The sequence below is a fragment of the Ahaetulla prasina genome, chromosome 3 (assembly GCF_028640845.1).
Source record: "Ahaetulla prasina isolate Xishuangbanna chromosome 3, ASM2864084v1, whole genome shotgun sequence".
NCBI lineage: Eukaryota > Metazoa > Chordata > Lepidosauria > Squamata > Colubridae > Ahaetulla > Ahaetulla prasina.
Window position 1 is genome coordinate 81,671,817 of NC_080541.1, and position 22,089 is coordinate 81,693,905.

General features: G+C 38.6%; 1 protein-coding gene across 11 annotated transcripts in view; it reads left to right on the forward strand.

Moving 5' to 3' along the window:
• RREB1 (ras responsive element binding protein 1) overlaps nucleotides 1-16,169 on the forward strand; it is a 190,428-nt gene extending 174,259 nt beyond the window's left edge. For all 11 annotated transcript variants that reach the window (XM_058175879.1, XM_058175885.1, XM_058175881.1 and 8 more), the window contains 2 exons: nucleotides 7,410-8,171; nucleotides 15,359-16,169. In XM_058175879.1, coding sequence (XP_058031862.1) covers nucleotides 7,410-8,171; nucleotides 15,359-15,879 — 1,283 coding nt within the window. In that variant the 3' untranslated portion in view covers nucleotides 15,880-16,169. The remainder of the gene's footprint in view (nucleotides 1-7,409; nucleotides 8,172-15,358) is intronic.
• Nucleotides 16,170-22,089: the final 5,920 nt, after the last annotated feature.

Sequence of the window (22,089 nt, forward strand, 5' to 3'; positions counted from 1 at the left end):
TATCCTTTTAAAGATACCACCTATGGTTTGGGCAAAATAGTTTATTCCCTTGTCAACTAGAGCTCTAAACCTGCTGGAGACACCTATCTTGCAGTCTCCTCATGAAGAGAAATTGTGTGAAGCATTTTTGGGCAATCCCTAAGTTCTCTCCTTGTCCATAAAGAATTACAAAAAGCCAGTCTGCCCACGGTCTGCTTTTTGTTCTGCTGCATCTTCAAGAGCCATCTTCAGATTGCCGTTTTTTCTTCCCTGGCATTCCAGATCTCCATCAGCTGAAGATAATACATGATGAGAAATCCTATATTTGTATTATTAAGAAGATGTTTTTGGCTTTTGTAGCGTTTTATATGGAAGTTGGAGAAAATTATTTGGATTAAAGCTATTATTGATTGTTGGGAACTATGGTTTTAGTATCATTAACCAGTTATTTATATTTGATTTGGTTTGTTGAGTGGTAGAATGAAATTAGAAAGCTGACTGGGAATCTGGTTTTGGGAGAAAAGGCTATTTAGTGCAGTCACCTCTCACTCGGCTTGGTGAGAGTGTTCTCAGGATTCTTGTGAAGAGAAGCAGTTATAGCATGCCACGGTTTCCTGTAAGAAAAGCAGAGGATAAATGGAAATAATAAATAGAAATAAATTGACAGAAAATGTGAAAATTTCATAACTTAATAATAGAAATTGTAAATTTACCCCTTGGTTCTTTTTGATTCCTTTGTATCACTTGAATTGCGGTTGTTTATGCTTCATCTATCTATACAGGTAGTCCTCAGCTTATAACATTTTATTTAGTGACTGTTCAAACTAACAACAGCACTGAAAAAAGTGACTTATGACAGTTTTTCACACTTATGACATGCATCCCCATGGTCATGTGATCAAAATTCAGAGGCTTGGCAACTGACTCATATTTATGACGATTGCAGTGTCCCAGGGTCATGTGATCAGCTTTTGTGACCTTCAGACAAGCAAAGTAATGGGAAAGCCAGATTCGCTTAACAATCAGGTTACTAACTTAACAAGTGCAGGGATTCATTTGACATCGGTGGCAGGAAAGCTCGTAAAATGGGACAAAAATCACTTAACAACTGACTCACTTAGCAACAGAAATGTTGGGCTCATTTGTGTTTGTAAATCAAGGACTACCTGTATCTGGAATTCAGTGGATGTACATATAGAAATATGTTAAAGACAGGAGGAGAGACCTTTTCCCATTATTAGAACAAAAGAAACAACCTTCTGAATATGATGTTTGCAGGTTTGCAGGTTTTTAGCTGCCACCCGTGTTCTTGTTCTCAGCACTGGATAATTTAGGAATCTGTGTCCAGTTCTAACCATGTGTGTTTAATTTTGAGGACTTTTTCTCTCTACAAGACAATGCATAAGCTAGAGTGAACGTACTGCACCCCTGCCATAGAGGGGAGGCAGTGGTGGGATTCAGCCAGTTCGCACCTATTCGGGAGAACCGGTTATTAACTTTCTAAGCAGTTCGGAGAACCAGTTGTTGGAAGAAATCTTATTTTGGTTTTTTCCACTTTACAGGACTAATCCTGTAAGGAAGGCAGGAAAGAAACATTCTGGTGGTGTTTCTAGCCTAATCTTTATTGCCCTGCTTACAGAAACTGCCTCTCTGGTTAACCCTTATTACATTGTAACAGCTAAGGTGAAGCGCCCATCCACGTGAGTGACGTTGAGTTGGCCATGCCCACAGGGTCACATGGCCACCGAGTCACGCCTACCCAGCTGGTCATTAAGGCAGAGAACTGGTTGTTAACTTATTTGAATCCCACCACTGAGGGGAGGCACCGTCTGCCTATCAAGGGATAAATTTAAGTACATCACTGAAAATTATTTAAGATAAGTTTAATCAGCATTTGATATGAATTATTTTGTTTGTATGAAAGCGATCTTACCAAAGTGTTCCACCTAGTGGATGCTATTTAAGATTGGAACATTAAAAAAAAAACAGGATAATTTTTTTTACTGTTGAGAGAAATTAGAAATGACTGGAGATGAAGGAGGTGCATACTTCAACATTTTAGGCTTACTATTTGTTTGAGTTGGGTATAAATTACAGTAAGGTGCCATGTTCAGATAGATGCAAATTCAGACAAACAAGTGTTTTGCCAATGTTGTGAGGCCAGGGACAGCTCACAAATTAAAACTCATACCAGAACTAAACTCATAAGTCTCTTTAGATAAAATCTATTCCCACTTCCTCCATTCAAACATTCTTTATCACCATCCTCAATTAGGGAGGATCAAATGGTTTTGGATGCTGCTATTGTTAGATAATTGGGAATTAGGTATACAATTTAGTGCAAATCACCCTGAGATCTAATAGTAGATCCTGGATTAATTTCTGCCTACAGTTGGTATGCTGTGCTTCTTATTTTACAAATAAAGTTATGAGCCAACAAAAGAGAATCAATACAGCATGATGTAAATAACTTGAGAAATATATGAATTAAAAACATGTTCACACCCCCTTCCCACTCCTTCTCCCCTTCCAAGCACAGCAGCTCAGAGTTTGCTTCTTTCTTCTTAGTTATTTACTTAGCTATTATCTTACGGTTTCTGAAAATGTTTGTTTGCATTATTTGCGCATCTTAAATAGTGCAGTCAGGAGCATGTGTCATTAGATCTTCACATTCTTGAGTCAGATTTAATAAGCTAGTGACCTTTCAGGTCCTGCTTGCTGCTGTTTTCTCCCTGTTTGGTGACAGAATGAAAAGGAGTCCTTTAGGAACAAAGTGCCAATGGCTTATAACTTAAGCCTTTGAAAGCTGGTATGTATGCCTTATATAACAGACGGTTATGCAAATCATAAAACGTGCTGGCATTTCTGTTAAGGCCTGTAGGTTGTGCTTGAGAATCTCCACTCGGTTGGAAACTTGGCCTTTACAGTTTTAAATAACGAATTGCTGTTTCCACCCCACCCAAGAACAGTTACCTGTATGAAGAACAGGGTTTAAACTTGGCTTTCCAGTCCGATAGAATTTCTATCATGCCATCTATTCTTTTTACTAATAGCAGTTTTTCATGTGACTCTCTGTGCTTACTGAAGGGAGGACAACACAATGGACATGTATTTATAAGGTCTCTGTGAAAGATCAGGGTGGGGTTTTGCTCAAGTCATCGTAAAAAAGAAAAGAAAAAGATAAAACAGGCTAAAGTGCACATGATTATAAAGCGAGGAGTATTAGGGAGTCTAGCTGCAGATTTATGAGGTCAGCAGTCCATGGCAACCTGCAAAATGCTTAGAACATACAAAAGATAATTGGATTAGGAAGATACCTTAAAGTCTGGTGACTGTATATATAAACCCTCAACTTCCCCTTAGGTTTGGTGCATAATGTTTAATCGTGCCATACTATTGTGGTGTAGGTTATAGCTCCCAGGAAATGGTTTACTGAAGTTGTCATTTCCCACATACAAATTTGGTACAATATATACGTTTTGGTTCTACTAACCCAATGTTGGATTTTTCCCATGAAAAGATAAGTAAAATATGGCTCTGGGAGTGGTTGGGCAGCAGAGAAGGAAGATGTGTTATATTTCTGTTTGGTCTTACATTACTTAGTTGTCTGGGGCCAAGTATGGATTTCTTGGATTTGTCTTTTTAACTAGAACCCCCAAATCTATGAACTGGAATCAGTAATGCAAAGCAAGGGGGTTGGCTCTGAGCCCCCTTAAATAATAAACTTTGTACCAAAATTTCATATCTGATTAGCCAAACTTTATTTGTTTCAACATTCTAATTTGGGTAGAAGTTATTGCTCTTAATGATACATAATTGTACATTACTGAAAATCACTCAGATGTGGTAGTAAACCTCAATCTGTTTTCTGTCTACCAGTCTGGCTGAAACTCTGTAAAATCAAAACATCTGTAATCTCAAAACATCCTTAATGAGGGAGGAATTAAGGAAACCTGGAAAATGTTATTCAAAAATTGAGAAATAACAGAATCCATATCTGAAACGATATATTAAAATCACACTTTAATGGGGAGACAAATGGGAGTGAGGGCTTCAACTTCTTAGTAACCAAATCTACTTTTTAAAATCTCATTTATTAAATAAGGCTTTTCGAGTTTTCTGTTGCATTGGCCTGCAAGATGTATACAAAGCTTTCGTTTTAAGGAAGAAAAAATAGGTGTCAAGCACTTTTTCTATTGAAAAGAACGGAAAGTTTCAGTTAATCAATACTGGCTGGTTTATAAATTGAAAAACTTTTTGGGGACTTAACTGCCCTTTATTTTGCAAGATGGATTCTTGGCTATTGATATCATTTATTAGAGTGTAATATTTTCATTGGTGCAGCACAGTGCCATATAGAGAGCCAGTTTGGTGGCTAAGCAACAGTTTTGAAACCAAGAGACTGTAAGTTCTAGTCCTGCCTTAGATATGAAAGCCAGCTGGTTGACTTGAAGCTGCACACTCTTTCAACCCAACCTATCCCACAGAGGAGGAGTTGTGTGGAAATTAGGAAGAGGAAAGAATATTGTGTATGTTTCGTGCCTTGGGTTACATATAAAGTCATAAAAGTGGTATAAACTCAGTACATACATACATATGTATATACATACATATTTGTTTTCTGGGGTTTGCGCGGGTGTTTGTATGTAGGTCTTTGGTTATTCGGGTTTTCTCCCGAGTAAAATTGGAAGTATCTTGGCGACGTTTTGACGAAGTCTCATTCGTCATCTTCAGGCTTCAGCTTTGTGCTTCTGGGAGCAAGCCTGAAGATGACGAATGAGACTTCGCCAAGACACTTCCAATTTTACGCGGGAGAAAACCCGAATAACCAAAGACCTACATACATACATATGTATATACATATTTTCAGTCCCAAGAAATAGTGCAAAAAGTTATTTTTCAGTCTGGAGAAGGAAGCTATATTGATCCTGCTGAACTGCCAAAGAGCATTTGTGCAATTATGGAGTTTCTTCTGCAGATAGTCCTTAAAGGTGAGGACATTAGGGGATGCTGGGAAATTTTGAGCAAGCTATCAAATGTTAGCTTCAAGGAAGAGTTGCAGCACCCTCATCCCTACCCCATTCCCATTGCAAAGACAAAACATGCTTAAATGCCTGCCCACAGGTTACTTGAATAAAGGTTTCAAACATAGGCTCTTTCCTCCGTCAATCAACTACGGTTTTATTGCTGATACTTTGTTCAGTACACATGAAAGATCAGGTATTCTGTTATAAAATTATTGTTTTATTTCCGTAGCCTAGTTTCTCCCCCCCCCCCTTTGTTTTGAAATTTGAAATGCCTGCATTTTATTTTTCATGTGTTTAAAACTGTGTGTATAGCCTCTTGATTTTGTGGCCTGTCTTTGTTTGGTCTTTCAAGGTTGTCCTGTTGTCATTCACAAATGCAGACTCGATGAATCAGCACAAATAGGATCTAAAAGGTTATTTTATCAGCATTCCGACATCCCTTTAATTTCTAAGCCACTATTGAGCTTTCAAAAAACTCAAGGGTACAGACTTTTTATCTAGAGACTGTTCGTTCTTGTAAAACATATAGAAGGCATTCTAAAAAACATAATGGCTATCAACACCAAATCTAATCAGGATTACATAGCCTATTATGCTGCAACATTAGCTAAAGTTTGGCGGGGTGGGGAGGCGAGAATTGGTGAAGAAAAAAAATCCACAGCTAGCTAGAACTTTATTAGAAACAACCAGAAAGTTACAAAACAGTGTGCTCATTTTGTACATCAAAGTAGGTATTCTTTTGTTCCATTCATCATTCCTCTACTCTTTATGTCCAGCCAGATGAAGTGTGCTGAAGATAAAAAGGAAATGGTTAATTGGCTAGGTTTGTATCCCATCTTTCCTTCACAAAGTCAGGGTGACACAAATAGCACTTCCTCCTTCAGTTTTTCCCAACAACCGTGTGAAGTGGGTCGGTCTGAGAGGGAGTGACCAGCCATAGTCACTCTGCAAGGCTGAAGGTGGACTTCAGCCTGCCTTTTCCCAACCTTGGTCTAACTACTTAAACCACTACACATACAGATAGTCCTCGAATTACCACCACCGATGAACCCAAAATTTCTGTGGCTAAGAGAGACAGTTAAATGAGTTTTGCCCCGTTTTATGGCTTTCTTGCCCACAGTTGTTAAGTGAATCACTGCCATTGTTAAGTTAGTAACATGGTGGTTGAGTGAGTCTGATTTTCCCATTGACTTTGGGAATTTGAAGGTCGCAAAAGGGGATCACATGACCCTAGGAGACTGCAACTGTCATAAATATGAGTCAGTTGCAAAGTATCTGAAATTTTGTTCGTGTGACCATGGACCATGGTGGATGCTGCAATGGTCATGAGTGTGAAAAAGGGTCATAAGTCTCACTTTTTTCCGTGCTGTTGTAACTTTGAATGGTCACTAAACGAACTGTTTTAAGTCGAGAACTAACTACCATACTGACTCTCCATTCTGACTAAGCTTCTTTGCCCCTCCTCTTCCTTCCCCCAAAAGTGAAATATTTAAAAGGATGACTTTGTTTAGACAAACTAAATATATAATCCCTGGGATTTTGGAAGAGATATAATGATGTTGCTATGTGTCTCTCTTTGGGAGTACCAGAAGGAATATAGGATTAGCTTGTAAGGATAGGGAAGGAGCACCAATGCTAAAAATAGTCTCTCTGATGTAGTTCAGAGGACAGAGGCATGCTAAAAGGGTGCCTGCATCATGGTTTCCATGGACTGAAATTTGATTCAGAAGCCTCTAGTGAAAGGCACTGATTAATTCAAGGACCTTCAGTCAGATGTTGATGAATAAATAGTCCAGGTGTTCAATCAAAACTTTGCAGAATACTGTTTGTTATGCATGCTTCCTTCCATTAGATTAAAGGAAATAGTTCATGAACATGACAAAAAGTTAATCAAAATTCCAATAACTTTGCTAATAGTATATTCTGCTTTTTTTCCTCCTTGATATCTACAGATAAATCAACAACAATTTAACTATTTGGAACCAGGATTTCTTTGAGCCTGATCCCATTAATTAAATAGTTTTGTTTTCACATTTCTATCATGTCGCTGAGGGAAAAACACATTTGGATTTATTAATCTTTCCAGAATGCCATAGCATATGAAGTATTGCACATGAATTGATGAAATTTCTGCACAGGGCTCAAACATTATACACCAGGTTACTGTTTGTGCATTTTTTAATTAAGCTGACATATTTGGCATCACACAATGTATATATCACATTTGTATTGAATTTGGAATATAAGAATATTGTTATTATATATTGCTGAATGTCCTACATGCAAGACACAAAAGACTAGAGAACAGATAAACATAGTTGACGATGGCATTACAGAAAGTTGATGTTGATGGGGCTTCTTTGAGTGTTAAAGAAGTCAATATTTCTCTTTTCTCTCTTGCAGATAGTCAGTCTGATCAAGAAAATACAAGTGTGGGAAATGAAGCACTCGACTTGACCTCTGGGGAGAGAGACCACCTAGAGGAAGCAACTGAGTTTCTAGAAGAACCTGAGTGCAGTCCCAAAGAAGAGGAGAAGATGGATTTAACCCAAGGCGAGGAGGCTGCACAAAGGAAATTAAGTGAGGGGGAAGATGAGCCAGAAGAAGATTCAGTCAGCAACAGAAGCCTGGACCTCAATTTTGCTAGCAAGTTCATGGAATTCAAGCTGGCTGAGAACGATCAAAACCCAGGCAACGGGGCTCAGTCTGAAAATAAACACACCTGTGATACATGTGGGAAATCCTTCAAATTTGCTGGTACTCTTAGCCGGCACAAAAAAGCCCATGCACATGACGACAGGAAAGATGAAAAGAGCAGTGAGGATGAAAGTAAACATGTTCAAAGTGGAGACCAAGCCCACGTCCCTGTCATTCAAGAGGACCCATCTCTTGAACAGGAAGAGCCTGGAAAGGACAGTAAGCGTGTTGAGTCTCCCACAGATGGTGAGGCAACAGGAAAGGAAAATGAGGAGAGCGAAAGCATCTCCGAGGAAGAGAGCACGGAAAGAAAATCTTCTGAAAAGAGCGATGAGGACCGGAAGCCAAAGCCTGGTGCGGGCACTAAGAGTGAATCCAAAGCAGACAAAAGGAAGAAAGTCTGTACAGTGTGCAACAAGAGATTTTGGTCTCTACAAGATTTGACTCGGCATATGAGATCCCACACAGGTACATGGGGGCCACTGAGGATTATTTGCAGTAATGTAATTACTCTGTGATAGAAAATATTCAGAAGTTCCAGATAGAATCCATAAGATGTTTAGTTAAACTGAGGGAACTCACTGTTTAAAAAACTGGCTGTTCAGAGACTGCTGAACTACAGTAGGTGGGACTGTCAGATTGTGCATAAATAACAACAACAACAACAACAACAGAGTTGGAAGGGACCTTGGAGGCCTTCTAGTCCAACCCCCTGCCCAGGCAGGAAACCCTACACCATCTCAGACAGATGGTTATCCAACATTTTCTTAAAAAATTCCAGTGTTGGAGCATTCACAACTTCTGCAGGCAAGTGTTTTAAGTGTTTGATTTGCTTTGCGCACTGAGTAATACTTAGAACTAACTTCAGGTTTCCAGCCCTGTTCAAGTTTGAAATATTTGGAGTAACATAAAAACGGAAGGTGGCAACTTTCCAAAACACTTATTTTAGCATCAAATCATTTAGCACGAGCCCACTTTTGCAAACTTAGGTTAGGATCCTGCATAAATTCTTAGTACCTTGAACAGTAGGACATATAAGTTTAGATGCATATTCTACTATAGGTAGTTTACCTCAACCTTTACTTTGCAGTCTGTTTGATTTCCCCTCAGAAGTTCAGTATTTACTAGCAAGTTATGTCTGTATTTCAAGAGATTTGCAATTTTGTACAAAACGACTCGGTGTGAGATTCCATGTCAAATGATGGGAGCTCAGTTGGAATTGAAGCAGTGATGGGATTCAAATTTTTTGAAGCAGTGATGGGATTCAAATTTTTTTACTACCAATTCTGTGGGTGTGGCTTGGTGAGTGTGGCACGGAATGGCATGGCATGGCTTGGCTTGGCTTGGTGGGCGTGGCAGGGGAAGGATACTGTAAAATCTCAATTCCCACCCCACTCCAGGGGAAGGATACTGCAAAATCCCTATTTCCTCCTGATCAGCTGGGACTCGGAATAGATGGGGGCAGGGCCAGTCAGAGATGGTATTTACCGGTTCTCCAGATCTGGTCAGAACCTGCTGAATATCACCTCTGAACTGAAAGCCACAAAATATGGGAGAGAAAAGCTTCTGGCCTGACAAAATCCCAAATACAGTTAATCTTCATCTTACAATCACAATTGAACCCCAGATTTATGTTGCTAACTGAAACATTTGTTAAGTGAGTTTTGCCCCATTTTACGACCTTTCTTCCCACAGTTGTTAAGTGAATCACTGCAGTTGTTAAGTTAGTAACACGGTGGTTAAGTGAATTTATTTAATCATTTATTTATTTAATCAAATTTGAATACCGCCCTATCTCCCGAAGGACTCAGGGCGGTTCACAGGCCAATAAAAACATATAAATACAGATTAAGATCACAATTAAAAAACTTATTCTAAAGCCAAAATAATTAAAATGATATAGATACTAAAACCAATTAAAATCAATACAAATTTAAAACCTAGCCCAGTCCTGCGCAATTGAATAAATATGTTTTATTTATCTGGCTCCTCCATTGACTCTGCTTGTCAGAAGGTCACAAAAACTGATCACGTGACTCCAGGAAACGGCAACCGTCATAAGTACGAACCAATTGCAAAGTATCTGAATTTTGATCATGTCATGTGACCATGGGGATGCTGCAATGGTCATAAATGTGAAAAACGGTCATTTTTTCAGTGCCGTTCTAACTTCGAATGGTCACTAAATGAACTCTTGTAAGTCGAGAACTGCCTGCAAGTACTTTCTCTGGGTTAGTTAATTTGCAGCCCAACTATCTGATTTGTCACACACGTTCAAGCTAAGGGAGAAGGAATAGAGCAGAGAGACAATATTGTCGTCTTTGCTTAAAGTGTCTTCAGATTTCTCATACCTTCAATGGTTGGGTTAAATATACGAGTGCTTTTGAACGCTTGCATGAGTGGTCATGCCCAATCTTGGCTCTTTGCTGAAGGCAGCAGAACGCCAAGATAAGCCACCCTTGCAGGTGCTGTAGCTTAGCTGCCTGGAAATGTGTCATGGGCAATCTTGGCAGAGAGGGGCCTTGTTTAAAGCTCTGTTAGGTAAGATTAAGCTCATGAGCCATGATGGGTTTCCCTCCTCTGTTCTAAGGAAGACAAACTAGGTGGTTCTCTAATCTTCTCAACTACCAGTGATCCAGGCTAGACGTGGAGGTGATGATTGGTCCAAGAGATGGTGATTATCCAAGGTCACTTACTAAATTTCGTGCGCTTCAGTCTGTCAGTCATTCAGGGAGTTCCTGAGTTTAGCAATCTAATCACATTGACTCTGAATTAAGCAAGAGCTCTTGCAATAGATAGCTGTGGGTTTTTGAAAGACCGACAGCCTTTATTTCAGTCTTTTTCTAGCCCTTCGACTCGGAATTAAACTTAGCAAAAGAAGTCGTTTTTCTGCAAATATGTCATTAGTCGCTCATTGATCTATCTGGAACAGCGAAGATTTTATGTAAGATGATTTAAAAACAAGGTTTGTCTCTCCCACGTTGTAACAATTTGGCATGTTGCTTAAAAATGAAGGCTAAACTGTATGAGGTATGATAGTTGCACATCTTGTAAGCTAACATAGATTCTGTAGAAAGTTTAAGTCAAATTTAGTGAAATTCAGGTAGCAATGATAACAAGGCATTTTTCTTTGCAGCCTCAGGAGACTCTCTTTAAAAAGTAAAAAGATAAAATTTAAGGTGAATCTAGGGAAAAATGAAAACGAGTCGTAACAACTCATGAAGTGGGACTTCCTTTGCGATCTACCATTGCAGACCAAATACTTTATACTTTGATAAAGTGGAGTGCTTCATTCTTACTTCCCCTTTTTTTTTTTAAGGGGGAGGGGGGAGCCAAATGAGGCGAAGATAATGGAAACTATATTTTCCCCTCTATGAATTCCTTATCTTTCCTTATAAGAGCTAATTTTCCAATTTCCTGTGTATTCAGTAGAGTCAGTCTGTCAGTCAGGTCTGTCTGTCTGTCTCTATCCATCCATCCATTTTCTATCTAAGCTTATCTATCTATCTAAACTCCGTCTATCTATCTATCTATCTAAACTCTATCCATCCATCCATCCACCTACCTACCTACCTATCTAAACTCTATCTACAGTATCTATCTATCTATCTATCTATCTATCTATCTATCTATCTATCTATCTATCTATCTATCTATCTATCTATCTATCTAAACTCTATCCATCCATGCATCCACCTACCTACCTACCTATCTAAACTCTATCTATCTATCTATCTATCTATCTATCTATCTATCTATCTATCTATCTATCTAAACTCTATCCATCCACCTACCTACCTAAGTATCTAAACTCTATCTACTCATCTATCTATCTATCTAAACTCCGTCCGTCTGTCTGTCTGTCTGTCTGTCTGTCTGTCTGTCTATCTATCTATCTATCTATCTATCTATCTATCTATCTATCTAAACTCTATCCATCCATCCACCTACCTACCTACCTATCTAAACTCTATCCATTCATCTATCTATCTATCTATCTATCTATCTATCTATCTATCTATCTATCTATCTATCTATCTAAACTCCGTCTATCTATCTATCTATCTATCTATCTATCTATCTATCTATCTATCTATCTATCTATCTATCTATCTATCTATCTATCTATCTATCTATCTATCAGAACGCCAAGATAAGCCACCCTTGCAGGTGCTGTAGCTTAGCTGCCTGGAAATGTGTCATGGGCAATCTTGGCCGAGAGGGGCCTTGTTTAAAGCTCTGTTAGGTAAGATTAAGCTCATGAGCCATGATGGGTTTCCCTCCTCCGTTCTAAGGAAGACAAACTAGGTGGTTCTCTAATCTTCTCAACTACCAATGATCCAGGCTAGACGTGGAGGTGATGATTGGTCCAAGAGATGGTGATTATCCAAGGTCACTTACTAAATTTCGTGCGCTTCAGTCTGTCAGTCATTCAGGGAGTTCCTGAGTTTAGCAATCTAATCACATTGACTCTGAATTAAGCAAGAGCTCTTGCAATAGATAGCTGTGGGTTTTTGAAAGACCGACAACCTTTATTTCAGTCTTTTTCTAGCCCTTCGACTCGGAATTAAACTTAGCAAAAGAAGTCGTTTTTCTGCAAATATGTCATTAGTCGCTCATTGATCTATCTGGAACAGCGAAGATTTTATGTAAGATGATTTAAAAACAAGGTTTGTCTCTCCCACGTTGTAACAATTTGGCATGTTGCTTAAAAATGAAGGCTAAACTGTATGAGGTATGATAGTTGCACATCTTGTAAGCTAACATAGATTCTGTAGAAAGTTTAAGTCAAATTTAGTGAAATTCAGGTAGCAATGATAACAAGGCATTTTTCTTTGCAGCCTCAGGAGACTCTCTTTAAAAAGTAAAAAGATAAAATTTAAGGTGAATCTAGGGAAAAATGAAAACGAGTCGTAACAACTCATGAAGTGGGACTTCCTTTGCGATCTACCATTGCAGACCAAATACTTTACTCCTTTGATAAAGTGGAGTGCTTCATTCTTACTTGGGGGAGCCAAATGAGGCGAAGATCATGGAAACTATATTTTCCCCTCTATGAATTCCTTATCTTTCCTTATAAGAGCTAATTTTCCAATTTCCTGTGTATTCAGTAGAGTCAGTCTGTCAGTCAGGTCTGTCTGTCTGTCTGTCTCATCCATCCATCCATTTTCTATCTAAGCTTATCTTATCTATCTAAACTCCGTCTATCTATCTATCTATCTAAACTCTATCCATCCATCCATCCACCTACCTACCTACCTATCTAAACTCTATCTACTCATCTATCTATTTATCTATCTATCTATCTATCTATCTATCTATCTATCTATCTATCTATCTATCTATCTATCTATCTAAACTCTATCCATCCATCCATCCATCCATCCACCTACCTACCTACCTATCTAAACTCTATCTATCTATCTATCTATCTATCTATCTATCTATCTATCTATCTAAACTCTATCCATCCATCCACCTACCTACCTAAGTATCTAAACTCTATCTACTCATCTATCTATCTATCTAAACTCCCTCCGTCTGTCTGTCTGTCTGTCTGTCTATCTATCTATCTATCTATCTATCTATCTATCTATCTATCTATCTATCTATCTATCTAAACTTTATCCATCCACCTACCTACCTACCTATCTAAACTCTATCCATTCATCTATCTATCTATCTATCTATCTATCTATCTATCTATCTATCTATCTATCTATCTATCTATACTCGGTCTATCTCTCTCTCTCTCTCTCTGTCTGTCTATCTATCTATCTATCTATCTATCTATCTATCTATCTATCTATCTATCTATCTATCTATCTATCTATCACGTTTCCCCGAAAATAAGACCCTGTCTTATATTTTTTTGAACCCTAAAATAAGCGCTTGGCCTTATTGCCATGTGCTCAAAAGCCCAATTGGGGTTATTATCAGGGGATATCTTATTTGGGGGGAAACAGGGTATATATCTGGATTATTTTTTAGAAAACCACAACAAAATGCAGAGTTTTGTATATAGATATGATTAGATAGACATTTATGAAGCTAAAGTGTGCTATTCAATTGAGGGAGCAGAGCACTTTCCCCCTGTTCCTATCAGTAGGGACAAATGCATAGATCTTTCTCCTAGCAGCATTGTCAAGGAACTTCAGCTCCTATCATCAGCAGATCCTGTATCTGAAAGGATTGTAATGAAACAATCAGTTTTTTGAAGTAGTCATCCATCTTCTGAAGATCTTGATATTTAGTAAAGAATGGAAATACTAATTCCTGATGAGGCGCCATGGTGGCACAGTGTTTAGAATAGAGTATTGCAGTAATTCTGCTCATTGCCAGGAGTTCGATACTCACTGGCTCAAGGCGTTGACTCAGTCTTCCATCCTTCCGAGGTTGGTAAAATGAGGACCCAGATTGTTGGGGTCAAAATGCTGACTCTGTAAACCGCTGTGAAGTGTAAGTGCTCTTGCTATGAGCCTCTGCATGTTCCATTGTTTCAATTATTTGAATTTTAATTATTGTCTACCGTGTGGTCACAGTCTTTGTTCAAAGGGCAACGTATAGTATTGTCCTTCAATAACTGCTGCTGGGAAGGGGTTGAATCTGGCCAAGGATAAAGCCATTTTGGAATTTTTATGTGAAGAGGATTGTGATAGCTGTAATTGAAAACATTTAAAATACCCCATGTTGCTTTCGCTGTTAAAAATAAGACAAAAAGGATGGTAATGGTGGGATTTCTACTACTTAAATTACAGCGTGGATTCATACAGTATGTCACAGAAGTGAGTATACCCCCTCCCATTTTGTAAATATTTAAGTATATCTTTTCATGTGACGACACTGAAGAAATGACACTTGGCAACAATGTAAAGTAGTGAGTATACAGTTTGTATAACAGTATAAATGTGTTGTTCCCTCAAAATAACGCAACACACAGCCATTAATGTTTAAACTGCTGGCAACGAAAGTGAGTACACCCCTAAGTGATAATGTCCAAATGGGGCCCAAAGTGTGGGGCCCAAAACACAAAAAATATTTTGTGCGTTGTTCAGTAAAAATTCAAAAATTTTTACTACCGGTTCTGTGGGCATGGCATGGCTTGATGGGTGTGGCAGGGGAAGGATACTGTAAAATCTCCATTCCCTCCCCACTCCAGGGGAAGGTTACTGCAAAATCCCCATTTCCTCCTGATCAGCTGGGACTTGGGAGGCAGAGAATAGATGGGGGCGGGGTCAGGCAGAGATGGTATTTACTGGTTCTCCGAACTACTCAAAATTTGTGCTACCGGTTCTCCAGAACTGGTCAGAACCTGCTTGAATACCACCTCTGGTGTTGTCACATGAAAAGATATACTTAAATATTTACAAAGTGTGAGGGGGTGTACTCACTTCTGTGATATAGTGTATGATATAATTGTTAGGTTTGAGTTAGTTGGCTAAAATATGGCCATTTAAGTATGCCTCAGGGGAAATGGATTAAAAATCACAATATTGGCCCAGTGTTCATGGTAGATATTTCTCTTTTGCCCCTAGTCAGCCTTGCTAATTCTGTACACTATGTCCCTGGTCATCTCAAGCAAGAAAGGAAGGACCCTCTCAGGGATGAAGGAATGTCTGACCTTTGATTTTGTCTCTTTTTTCCCTTGATCCCAGGTGAGCGACCATACAAATGTCAAACCTGCGAACGGACCTTTACGTTGAAGCACAGCCTGGTTCGTCATCAGCGCATCCATCAGAAGGTAAAAAGTGCCAAGAATCACGAGAAGGACAGTGATAGAGAAGACACCCGTTCACGAGGGGAAGAAGACAGTGAGAACGAGTCTCTCCCCAGCAGCACAAACCCCATCTCGGAAAACGAGGGCGATGCCCTCGTGGGGCCTGGAAGCCATTCTCCAGTGACCAGGAGCCGCAAAGAAAGCATGGCCAACGCCACCAAGGATCACACTTGTAAGGAAGATAAGCCAGCTGGGAAAGCCTCAAGTTTAGGCCTTGCCGAGCCAAGCAAGAACGTGCCGAAATCGACAGCGAAAGAGCAGGAGTCTCGAGGAAAGGCTGATCGGGAGAGCTCCTCTGACTTCATTCAGGACTTGCTGGAGATCCAGAACAAGAAATCCTCCATGAGTCATATCCTCGCCTCTGCAGAGAGTGGGCCTCAGCTCTTGGAAGTTGAATGACAGCTATGGCTTCAGCGGCACCCCAGCAACCTGATCCAGGACACGGGATTAAAGTTGACAGAGCAAGCTTTCCTTTGCTGCTTTGTGTCAACCTGCTGTGGTGACCCAGGAGTGGGCGATGGGTGGATGGGATCGGGGAGGATGTATGGCAGTCTGGATTCAGTGCCATAAACCCTTCAGTATAAATAATGCAAAAGACTACAATTATATACTGGTCTGAGTGCCTTACTACTTTATTAGGTCTTTTGGTATCGTAGATATTTTTTAAAACAAATTAGATGATTTTTTTTTTTAAAAAATATTTTAATTATTTGGAGAGGACCTTTTTCATTTAAGCATTAATGTTACTTTTTTTTTTTATTCGGGTGTGTGAGTTTGTTCTTGTATATCTGTGATAGCCGCTTTTGTGTATTCTCTGAGCTGGAAACAAGGTGGGGTGGAGGTCAGTGATGCAAGGAAAGCCCTAAAAAAACTGCAGCCAATAACTGGAAGAAAAATTTAAAAATCCCAAGCAGAAGAAGTAGATATAAAAGGTTAACTTGTTTTTGGTTTGTCTTTTCAGACTTTTTTTTTTAATCACATGAGGGAGAGTTAAAGCAGTTCAACATATTAATATAAATTAAGGTTTTCAAGCTTGGTTCAGGCTAAAAGCAGGAAGCCACAATTACTGTTATCTTCATTATTTCTTCTATTTCTTTCTTCTCCTTTTCACATGATCAGTGATGGCATTCTAGCTACTGTCATTTTGTATAAGGCCCTTTCTGACCGTTGTGGACTTAGAGAGTATACAGAAAGGGTGGCATAGTAACTTAAAAAAAAACCTATGGAAATAGGCGCCCACTGTTTGTGTTTATATATGTATGTATGTGTATACATACACATATATATGCATACAGTTTGTGTGCGTGTGTGTGTGTATATATATATATATATAAATGTTTGATTTGTGTTTCAATATATTATTGTTTTAATATTTTATAAAAGTTGTTAGTTTGCTAATCTCTGCATTCTGCAGAAACCAATGGACAATATTTGTCCACGGAGATCTACAACACAGCTTGGATTGCCTGCTTAGATATTTCTGCCTAATCTCTCACTGATGTTTCTTCTTTTGGGTTTGACGCTCTTTTAATATATATATTCATAGAAACCTCTTAGCATCAAATGGAAAACAGTGAAAGGCCCGTTCATAATTCAATCCAGGTGGACGTAGCATAAATGTACATGAAGGGAATAGAAAGAGTGAATTCTAAAGCAGTGGTCTTTCCCCAATTCATCCTGATGATACATAGGTAAGAAGTGTATGTCTGATAAATGAATTCAGAAAAACGAGAGCCCTTGCTGGAATTGAAAGTTCATGTCAGAGGGGGTTGTTCCTATGTCTCCCACACAAACACACACACACACAACCATTGAATGCATGTAGCATATGTAACTTGCTACTGTGTGTCCACTTCTGTTTTCCCATCCAATCATACATATGCCTTCAATTTCTCGGGAACGATTGTATCAAATGAACCTCAGCAGATAAAGGGGGTTCAGTGTAAGTTAATAAAAGAGAGAAGAGTCAAATGAATTAATGGCAGGCTGGCGTGAAGATAAATGAGTTAGAAGAAGGCTGTCCAGATTTCATGTGAAAGGCACTGCAAATGCAGTTGGCGTAGTTTGGAATTTGCAGTAGTTGCGATTAAAAAAACCCAAACAACTAAGGTGATTTAGTCTTCCAGAAACAATAGAGAAAAGTGAAAACTTTTGAAGCCTTAAGTGATCTTACTACCTTAATGTGCTTTAAAGCAAGGAACTAGTCTACTACTGGCAATAAAATTTCCAGATGGACAAAAATACTTATTCCCCAAAGTTTCTAGAGGTTTCCCCAAATGTTTAACTCTGTTCTGAATTGGGAATGGACTATACATTCCTGTTGCTGGCAACAGGAGATAAGGCAAGTCCTCCAACATTAAAACTGATCCACTGACCCAGTTAAGCTGGTGTGTTAGGTTGTAAAGTTCATTTTCTACTACTTTGATGTGTGGCCCATTTGTCTTGAGAGGGAAAAAAATAACTGATTTCAGTGGGATTGCCCTCTCCATGTATGTGTGACTTGTGTGTAGGTGTGCAAATACCGCTGCACTGCTACATTCCTGTATTTCAGTTTTAAAGATAACAAACGCAGAATTGGATGTGAACAAGACAGCTGACAATTTCACTTGTAGTTCTGTTGCTACTAATGCGTGACCCAGAGGATGCTATGTGGCTAAGTCTATGTCCAGTGTGAAAAAAGCTTGTCTTTTGGGATGGCTATCCTAATTCTGTACCCTCATCTTAAAGATGGAGGAAATTTACAATTATTTTCCAGTTCTACATGGTTGTGAACCCAGTTCTCAAAGCAATCTCTTTTCTCTTCAAGGAGCCTTTGGCAAAAGATGATATGTCTGTGTGTGACTGATGCTCTTTTTATAAGAAACCCTGCATATGTGGGAGTCTGCTGAAATTTGCTTGGGGTCCACATATTCTGATTCAGACTGAGTTGTGGGTCAGGGATGACCATTTACTTAGTTGTGGGGCATATATATGTGATATATAATAGGGCAAAGGCATAATATTTCTGGTTCATTTTTTTTTCCTGCCCTCTAACTTAAAATTGTTAATCCAGGATGGAAAAAACAGTGGAGTTCCAAATTGACTGGCTTAAAAACACCCACCATTCTTAATCAGTGGCTGTTGTAACTTGGAACATTAATTTAACAAGTTCTGGAAAACCAAATTTTATCCACCTTGCCCTAAAGTGATACTCCGTGCAAATAGCACTGAAAGCAAATTAGAAACAAGTTGATGTTACGTAGAAATAAAGTAATATATCCTGAATTCTCCGTCAAAATTGGGAGTATTATACCAATCTATTTCATGTTCAGTTTTTTGTTTTTTTTTAGAGATTCAACTTAGACTTCAGAGGAAGAGCAAGGAGATCATTTTGGGGTGATAGTATTTCATACAGAATATTAAGCACAGATTTTATTGTAGTAGAGGGTGTATAAAACAGTTTTGAAACCAATCCTCTGGGTTATTAAAAATAAATACCAGTTGTTTCTTTTAGAATATAAAATCATTTGCTAAATGATGCTTTCCATCAAAGTCAATTTCAGCATCCCTTAATATAAATTGCTATTATATTATTATTATTATTATAATTATTATAATTATTATAATTGTTATTTGGGAATATTTTGTTATTAATTTGAGGGGTATATATTTTTTTTGTTTGCAGCTCCCCACACTAAACTGCGCAATATTGTGGGGGAGAAGCCATTAGCTAAATCAGGAATGTCAGAACTGCCCTCAGGCTGAATGGGTCATTCTGCAGACCTGTTTAATCTCTTGGCCTTTGTCTGGGGAGGGGTGCAAGTCTGACAGATCTGAACAAAACTTTATGCTGCAGAAATAATGTAGCAAATAATATCCCAGCACCCTGCCGGGACATCTGCTAGCAATAATCACTATTGATTTAAAGCTTTATTTAGTCTTTATGTATATCGTAGTATATTATAAAATCTTGCCACATTTTACTGGTGTTTTTATTAGTTGCATTTGATGGAAGAAAAAAAAGTGTTCCCTTTTGTTGTTTCCTCTCCTCACATTCACAACCCCCCCCTTTATTAAAACTGTGAACTTTATAATGTGTTTAAACTATGGGTGAATCTTAGGCTTAGTTTGCATGTTGAGCTAGTTCATTTCTCTGCATCTTCATGATTTTTCTTCTCCCTCCCCTTTCCTCTCTCAGGGCTTTTTTTTTTTTTTAAATCTGAAAATCTCTTGTTGGACTTGTAAAGGAGCTAATGGTGAAAATTCAATCACTACAATAAGCACTTGACTGTGAAAGTATAAAAAGAACCAAGAATAAAAATAGACCTGATGCGTGCAGCAATAACGGCACTACTGATGTAGAGCTAGCTCTCTTGATGGTTTAATTCCAGCTTCCCCATGATTTTTTGTTGTTGTTTTCTTTCTACAACCTGATCCTCAATCCTCCATCAACGCTATAATCGCTGTTGGAGTACCTCCAAGTCCCAGGATGAATCTGCGTGTTGCTGCCTGCTGTGTTGGTCGGAGGTTGAATTGTGAAATAATTTGAGAGTAGAGCCGACACTGCCTTAAATCTTCTGGTTTCTCAAAGCCATTAAGTCGGTGAAAAGATCCAGAAAGGAAGTCAGGGCAATGAGCTTGTATGAAGTGATAAATCCCTTACCTCTGTGTCCTTCAGCCCAAGGTTCCACTATCATGGTTTTGAGGAGGTAACTTATCCATTGAGGATTCTCCCTTCTGGTAATGCAAGTTTGGTTAGTATTGATGGGATGGGGTGAGGGGAGGGGAGTATTTCTCTCTCTTCACCATTCTCTCTTCACTTAAGATGGATGTTTTAATTCTAAAAGTTTCAGCCCGTGCAAGGAGATAATTAGTGTGTACAATTTATATATAGAAATATAGATATATATATATTTTCGAAAGGGAACGTTTAAAAACTGCTGCTACAAGTTGTGTACAAGACTGATTTATGCCACATGAACAGAGAATCACACTATTTCTTTGGGTACTTCTATTCTTCTCATTCAGTTGTATGTTACTTCCAGATTCAAAGTGATGAAAATAATGCTGTTCTGTATCAAACGATCTACGCAATAAAAGGTTATATTTAAAAAGAAAATCGTACCTTTGGAAGTTGCAAAACAATGATTTTTTTGTGTGTGCATTTGGGAGTCTAATATGCTTTTGTGCATTTTCAGTTGGGATTATTTTTCAAAACCAAAAAAAACCCAAAAAAAAATCAACCCAAATATTATAATTGCTCTTTCTCTTAATCTTTGTCCCCCTCCAAAGATTTGTATTTAATAATAAGCTGAATTGATTTTCTCCCTTCATATTTGCCCACACTTAGTGCAAATAGTTACCTTGCTAGTGCAAATGCATCAAAGAGGGAAGGTCTTTTAATTCTTGAATTGAAGAATACATCACAGAGGGTATATCACTCTCTTCCAAAGATGGAGGTGGGAAGTACAATAACCTCTCATAAATGGGGTCATGATCTAACGTAACAGCTGCGTGTCTCTCAAAGCTTAAGGGAAGGTGGATTTGTACGTATCATTTTGATATTGTAGCTGTGTTTCGCCACTGGGTGGCACAGTTGTAAGAACATGGTACCCTGGAGAGATATTAGAAGCATCATCTCGGAGTGATTACTTTTCTTTTAAGATCTAATGACTGAGTAAATACTTGCAGTATTCCCTAAGCCAGATTCATTTCAACATCCAAGAGAGACAAATGGGCAGATTTCCTTACTCAAAATGATTTGACACAAACACAGGCAGGAGTATTTTATTAGACATATGTTTCTAATCATTCCTGTGATTGGGAGCTGCCCTGAGCTTCAACGCTGATGGAAAAGGAATATTTGAAAGCTGCATGGGGAGATAAACAACAAGACAAAAAAAAAATACGGGACATCTAGTACATGTATACGTTAAACTAGATGGAAAAGCAGGCTGTGGAGAAAACTGGGCATTTGAAGTCTTGGAGTCTTAATTTGATAATGATGAATAATGCATTATTGTTCCTAAGAGGGGTAACTATAGAAGGAAATGAGATTTTCCAAGGGGAAAAAAACCACTTGTGAATCAATGTTTTTTTATTCAAAAAACTGCAGCATGAAAACCCTGCCATGAAAAATCGTATAGCGTATCTTTCGTTTTTCCAACTCACTAGTGAGTATGAATTAAGCAAAGCAGTGTGTATCACGGTAATCCTTAGGACATTTCTAAGGGTATTTTGAGAATATCACTGACCACTCTAATGGAGTAGATAAATAATTTCTTTGTGAGGATACTGTGGCTGTATTTCAGAGGAAACTGGCAGCTGCTGCATAAAAGATTTCTATGAACTTTAATCTGGTCACTTAGATGCTGTGGTCCACCGGCTTTTAATCCCAGTGCCAACATTCCCACAATTTTTGTTAAACAGTATATAGAAGGAAGTGAGAAGGCACCTGCAGGGCCAAGAGTATCACAGATGACACTTCCAATGTTTCCAACAGCTGCATTCTCTTGCTTTTCTTATTATTATTAATCAGGGTTGAAATCCAGCAGGTTCTGGAGAACCGGTAGCGGAAAGTTTGAGCAGTTCGGAGAACCAGCAAATACCACCTCTGGCTGGTCCCAGAGT